Below are 6,734 nucleotides of genomic sequence, written 5' to 3' on the forward strand. Positions count from 1 at the left end.
GGACCTGTCCCCTTCAGCTGTAATCAGCAGATACAGGGGACAGGATGTGAGTACTGAGGGCCAGGGGCACAGCACCTTTTCTGTAACCCCACGCCCTGACCAAAAAAGAAAAAGAAAAAGCGAAAAACAACTATTTGTCTACACATACAAATGTATGCCCAGATGGAAAAAGATCCAAATGACTCACAGTAGTAATGGCTCTGAGGGTGAGGCTGTCTGCTTAAGCCCCAGGGAAACCCAGGGTGCAAACCAACCCTCATCACCCAGGCAGCCACAGCCATGACCACAACGTGGGCTTGGGAACAGCGAGCCCAGACCCAGCCACTCCCTCCCAGAAGACAGGAGGAAAGTTCACGTGCTGAGTAAGGACCTGAGTCCCACGTGCAGGAAAAGGTGCGGGTGAGGGACACCAACGCGGGTGAGGGACACCAACGCGGGTGAGGGCACCAACCCGGGTGAGGGCACCAACGCGGGTGAGGACACTAACGCGGGTGAGAGACACCAACGCGGGTGAGGACACCAACGCGGGTGAGGGCACCAACACAGTGACGACACCAACACGGGTGAGGGACACCAACGCGGGTGACGGCTCCCAAGCACAGCATCAATCCCAAGTGACTCCTGCACAGGGTGGCCCCTTCCACCCTCCTTTCCTTGGAGACAGCTGGCCGGGCAAGACCTGTGTCACAGGCTGGCAGAGCAGCCCACCTACCCATTTGTCCTCCTGGAGGGGATAGCCTGTGGCAGGAGAGCCCAGAGCAGGGACACCAGCTACATCATGATGCTGGTGGCGAGAAGACCCAGAACACAGCACCTGTGTGTGCCCACTGAGCCAACCAGCTCAAAGGTGGCATCTGTACCTCTGCAGAAACAGAGCGGATGAGGATGACTATGTGTTAACAATGGAACCTCAAGAATTCCCTCCAAAAAATCTCCCACAAAGTGAAAAAGGGAAGGAGCTCCCATCCTCTACACATTAGTCAGCAGTTACCCTTTTCAGAGGGCTTCATTTTGGGTGTTTGTGATGTTTTGAGACACAGGCTCGCTGTCGCCCAGGCTGGATGCGATCTCGGCTCACTGCAACCTCCAGCTCCCGGGTTCAAGCGATTCTCCTGTCTCAGCCTCCCAAGTAGCTGTGATTACAGGTCTCCACCACCATATCCGGCTAATTTTTGTAGTTTGGATAGAGACAGGGTTTCACCATGTTGGCCAGGCTGGTCTCAAACTCCTGACCTCAAGTGATCTGCCTCCCAAAGTGCTGGGATTACAAGCGTGAGCCACTGCACCCGGCCCTTCATTTTGGTATCTACCTGATGTAAAGCAGGTACATTAGAAAGAACGGAGAGGTGAGTAACATAATCAGCTCACATGGGACATGAGACAAACCACCTTTTTTTTTTTTCTTTTTTTTTGAGACAGGGTTTTCCTCTGTCACCCAGGCTGGAGTGCAGTGGCGGAATCAAGGTTTGCCTCAGCCTCCTGGGCTCAAAAGATCCTCCTGCTTCAGCCTTCTGAGTAGTAGCTGGGACTACAGGCATGTGTCACCACGCCCAGCCCCATAGGTCTCTGTTTTGTGCTAGTACCTTCAAAAGGGGAAGTGCGGTGTAACTCACCTGAGTCCCAAGTTAAGGCTGTGGTAGCAGCTGACCAGACAAGACAGCTTTTCCTAAATAAATGAAGGCAGAACGGGAGCCCCTCTCTCCTCCCCATTGGAGATGGGCAGCTCAGACACTCAGAAGGTTGTGTGGGACAGAGCAAACAGCATGCACACCTGGGTCCCATCAGTCAGGTGCAGGGCATAGGAAGTGCCCTGCCATCTACTGGATGCCAGAAGACAAGACATGGCCCACGAGTAAGTCATGGTTTCTGTGAGGCGATGGTGGCATTGGCACCGGGTCACAGTGAAGAGCCTCTAAGCAGAAGACAGCAGAGAGCCCACTGCAGCCTCAGGAGGCAGTCGTCAGATTTATTTATTCCTACTCAACATGACCCCAGAACACAGGAGCAACTCTGTACAATTCTAGAAACTCACAGCTAGCTCCAAAACAATAGAAATTTTAAACTACAAAAGATGAGTTGTATTCAGCAAATATAAAGGGTAATTTTAGACTGTGTGAACGTTTATCAGACTATTTACAGCACCCGGGAGACGGGTTCAGATCTCGCCGGCCTCCTTCTCTTCTGACCTCCGTGAAGCCATCTTCCCGTTGGAGCTCTCGAGCCTCCAGTCCGGGGGCCCTCGCTCGCTCCGCCCGCTCTCCCAGGACTCCTCTCTGGACGCCCGCTCTCTGGAGAACCTGGGAAATGGGAACCAGAGGCTCAGTGGAGGCTGCTGCCCCACGTCTGCTGGCCGCTCCGGTACGACGATGGACCTGCAGACCAGGCCAGCATCCCCCACGCCCGGACACCCCCCAGAGGCCAGCCAGACTTGCCACCACATATGGAGTGTTAAACAGCCATTAAAAAGTGACCTTTGCAAAGATTTTTAATAAGGAGAGCCTTCGCTGTAACATAAACAGTGCAAAGGAGAATACAACACTATATACACAGAACATGACACTACAATGGAAAAAAAACACAATGGAAAAAAAATATCAAAAACAAAAACCAAAACAGAGGTAAGCAGGGCCTGGTGAGGACGTAAGTCTCAGGCACTCTGTTTGGATGCGACAGTGCACAGGCCCAGGGTGCAGGCTGGTGCACATACAGCCCCTGCAGCAACACCTGGAGCCGCGTGAGCTCCTCCACAGCCCTCTCACCTCTTCCCAGACCTGAGTCCCATTCGCGACTCCCCAGCCCTACTCCTGAGTGTGAGCCCAGCCCCATCCCCACCAGACATGGCCCTCAGCAGACCCTGGGAACACAGAGAAGGGCTCACTCCTGGTTGCAGCTACCGAAGGAGTCAGAGTAGTTACTTGTATTTCGCACTCCGGTCCCGGGAAGCCCGACGATGTCCCCGGCTGTGGCTCCGGGAACGGCTGCGGTGGCGCCGATGTCTATCTCGGGACCGGGACCGGGACAACTTCCGTCGCTCTCGGGAGGTAGATCTTGACCGCCTCCGACGCCGATCCCGGGAGCGTGACCTGAAAAATCAGAAAGTTCTGAGGCTGAGACTCTACAGGTGCCAACACTACCAGGGCCCCACCCCTCAGCAGATTCTGCTCACTCCTTTACTGACATTTTCCCCTTTACTCCCACAAATTTGGGTTTAAAATATTTCCATCAGTTCATCTCCAATGGTTAGGACCTTTCCAATGAGGCCTCCTGAAAACATCTGGCCTGGATACTCCTGTCACCCTGCAGGCCCCGACCTTCCCTCTCATTAACAGTGGGAATCCTCCATGGCACCAAGCAACCCCTTGCCCTGTGCCCTTCACAAGCCAGCCCTACCTGCCAGATAACATTTGTAAAGGCATAAACATTAAATGTTAAGAAAAATGCTTATGGAAAGAGATACTTGACTGACATTTTAATGGACCTGGAAACCTACCTCCTGCGATCTCTGGTTCTTGATCCCGACCTAAAAGGGGGAAAAAAAAGATGAACAAGGCCAGGCATGGTGGCTCACACCTGTCATCCCAGCACTTCGGGGAGGCCAAGGTGGGCGATCACCTGAGGTCATGAGTTGGAAACCAGCCTGGCCAACGTGGTGAAACCCCGTCTCTACTGAAAACGCAAAAACTGGCCAAGTGTGGTGGCGGGCACCTGTAATCCCAGCTACTCAGGCAGCTGAGACAGGAGAATCACTTGAACCCAGGAGGCAGAGGTTGCAGTGAGCTGAGATCGCACCACTGCACTCCAGCCTGGGCAACAAGAATAAAACTTTGTCTCAAAAAAAAAAGTGAATGACTTCCTGAAAGCAGCTGTTCCTCACCCTCTCAGGGCTGGGGGAGGGGGAGGGCTCCATGTATCAGAAGGGAGGCACTGCTCCCAAAAGCCTACTGTGTTCGAGCTGCCTGTACGTTCCCAGTTTGAATGGGAAGTGCCACTGCCACTGCTCCCATCCCCACAGCCGCTCTGTGGCAGCCGCTCTGTGGCACACTCAGTGTCACCTGAGCCTCACAGAGAGGGCCACATCCGAGCATCAGACGCAGCCTTTTAACATTACAAGGGCCATGAAAAGTCTGCACCGACTGTGCTGCGCCCAGTCCTACAAATGACTCTCCAGTCTTTACACCCAAGTCCTATAAATAATTCTCCAGTCTTTACAACAGACTCCAGCACAGAACGTGCAGCCGGTAAGTGGGGCACACTAAAACACCAAAAAGTGAAAGCAAAGCCGTTAAGTTCCAGACACAGGCTTCCTGCCAGGTGAGAGTCATCAGCTCATTCTGCCACACAACCAGCATCTGAAAAAGGCAAGCTATGAGGCCTCATTTTGTGCCCATAAGCCATTACGGTCAAGCGGCCCCATGTACACCCACAACACGCATGGCCTAAACATGACAGTGCATGTAAAAATGTCCAACCCCATGCAAAAAATGGATTGTGTGTTTTGCTTAATATTTTTTTCTAGACTGTTTAAGTTTCTGTGCAATCAGAATCTCCTGCTGGATGATTAAAATAACAAACAGCTGGGCACAGTGGCTCACGCCTGTAATCCCAGCATTTTGGGAGGCCGAGGTGGGGGAATCATGAGGTCAAGAGATCGAGACCAGCCTGGTCAACATGGTGAAACCCCGTCTAGACTAAAAATACAAAAATTAGCTGGGCATGATGGCGCAGGCCTGCAGTCCCAGCTACTCGGGAGGCAGAGACAGGAGAATTGCTTGAACCCAGCGGGTGGAGGTTGCAGTGAGCCGAGATCGCACCACTGCACTCCAGCCTGGCAACAGAGCGAGACCCTGTCTCAAAAACAAACAAACAACAAACACAATAAACATTCACCCTGAGTTATGCCCTGAGGAATTCTTTCAGGAAAAGTGGTTTGGGAACCTTCCTGGACAACGAGTTGTGTCCAAAAAGATGTGGTTACTTCTGGCTCCTATCTCTTCTTTGAACTCCAATCAGACTCAAAAGCCCCACCTCAAGACGGCCTCTCAAGCTGAGTGTGGCCAGAGGCATCTTCTACTTCCCACCTCTTCCCACTGCAATACACCATACCCAGCCTTCCAACCTCACCAAGCAGCAACTCCAGGCCAAAAACCAGGAGACCAGCTTCATTTCCTCCTCTGTACACTTCACACACTACCAGCGAATCCCATCAGTTCTATCCCACAACTTCCCCGGACTCTTTCCGCCCCTTACCTGGCTTCAACTGCCACCTCCTCCATCTGGATTCTCCTACCCAGCTCCCCAAGGTCCTGCTGCTTCCACGCCAGCCCAGCACGCTTGCCAAAGGGGAGTAGGCACCACCCCCCTCTGTAAACAGGTGTCCAACAGCCCCACAGCACTCAGTAAATCAACAGCAATGCCCACACACAGCCTTCAACAGCTTGGATCCCTTACCTGACTGCCATGCACACACAGCCCTGGGCTGGGCCGCGTTTTGTTGGACTGAATCATATGTTGTTTACTTTTCTTTTTTTTGGGACGGAGTCTCGCTCTGTCTCCTAGGCTGGAGTGCAGTGGCCGGATCTCAGCTCACTGCAAGCTCCGCCTCCCAGGTTCACGCCATTCTCCTGCCTCAGCCTCCGGAGTAGCTGGGACCACAGGCGCCCACCACCGCGCCCGGCTAATTTTTTGAAGTTTTTAGTAGAAACAGGGTTTCACTGTGTTAGCCAGGATGGTCTCGATCTCCTGACCTCGTGATCCACCCGCCTCAGCCTCCCAAAGTGCTGGGATTACAGGCGTGAGCCACCGTACCTGGCCTCCTTTTTTTTTTTTCTTGAGATGGAGTCTCACTCTGTTGGCCAGGCTGGAGTGCAGTGGCACGATCTTGGCTCACTACAACCTCTGCCTCCTGGGTTCAAGTGATTCTCCCACCTCAGCCTCCAAGTAGCTAGGATTACAAGTGCCTGCTGGCACACCCAGCTAATTTCTGTATTTTTAGTACAGACGACGTTTCACCATGTTGGCCAGGCTTGTCTCAAATGCCTGACCTCAAGTGATCTGCCCACCTCGGCCTCCCAAAGTGATGGGATTACAGGCGTGAGCCACGAGGCCTGGCCTTACTACTTTCCTTAATAATGGCCCTGACTATTCCAAGCAACAGTGGAACGGACAGACAAGGGAATGCCAGAGGCCAGTGCAGCTCATTCACTGCCAGCCTCAGGCTCACCTCCTGCTCAGACGCTCCTCCCGCTCCCTCTCCTCTCTCCTCCTCAAGCGATCCTGATTTCTCTTCTCCTGCTTTTCAGCGACAGTTTTCTAAATAAATGAAACAAAAAATGAGGGAAGAGCAAGTTATACAAACCAGAGTGTGAATGCTACTTAACAAAGCAGCTTTACATAAGCTCAGTATTGGTAATTTAAAAATTGAAGAGACACTTTAAGGAAATGGGAACACTTTTTTTTTTTTTGAAACGGTGTCTCACTGTCACCAGGCTGGAGTGTAGTGGTGCAATCTCGGCTCACTCCAACTTCCACCTCCCAAGTTCAACCGATTCTTCTGCCTTGGCCTCGCACAGGCGCACGCCACCACGCCCACCTAATTTTTGTATTTTTAGTAGAGATGGGGTTTCACCATGTTTGCCAGGATGGTCTTGACCTCTTGACCTGGTGATCCGCCCGCCTCAGCCTCTCAAAGTGCTGGGATTACAGGCATGAGCCACCGGGCCTGGCCAACACATTCA

The 6,734-nt window shown here is 52.6% G+C and overlaps 1 protein-coding gene across 3 annotated transcripts in view; it reads right to left on the reverse strand.

Moving 5' to 3' along the window:
- Positions 1-1,924: 1,924 nt before the first annotated feature.
- Positions 1,925-6,734, reverse strand: part of LUC7L (LUC7-like (S. cerevisiae)) — a 59,974-nt gene continuing 55,164 nt past the window's right edge. Inside the window, exons 7-10 of one of the 3 annotated variants that reach the window (XM_011960072.1) lie at positions 6,221-6,309; positions 3,491-3,520; positions 2,916-3,083; positions 1,925-2,297 (exon numbers count right to left, since the gene is read on the reverse strand). In XM_011960072.1, the coding sequence (XP_011815462.1) occupies positions 2,156-2,297; positions 2,916-3,083; positions 3,491-3,520; positions 6,221-6,309 (429 nt within the window). In that variant the 3' untranslated portion in view covers positions 1,925-2,155. Of the gene's footprint in view, positions 2,298-2,878; positions 3,084-3,490; positions 3,521-6,220; positions 6,310-6,734 lie in introns of all 3 variants that reach the window. The other 2 variants (XM_011960071.1, XM_011960074.1) reach the window with 2 other exon arrangements.

The sequence above is a fragment of the Colobus angolensis genome, unplaced genomic scaffold (genome assembly GCF_000951035.1).
Source record: "Colobus angolensis palliatus isolate OR3802 unplaced genomic scaffold, Cang.pa_1.0 Scaffold502, whole genome shotgun sequence".
Lineage (NCBI taxonomy): Eukaryota > Metazoa > Chordata > Mammalia > Primates > Cercopithecidae > Colobus > Colobus angolensis.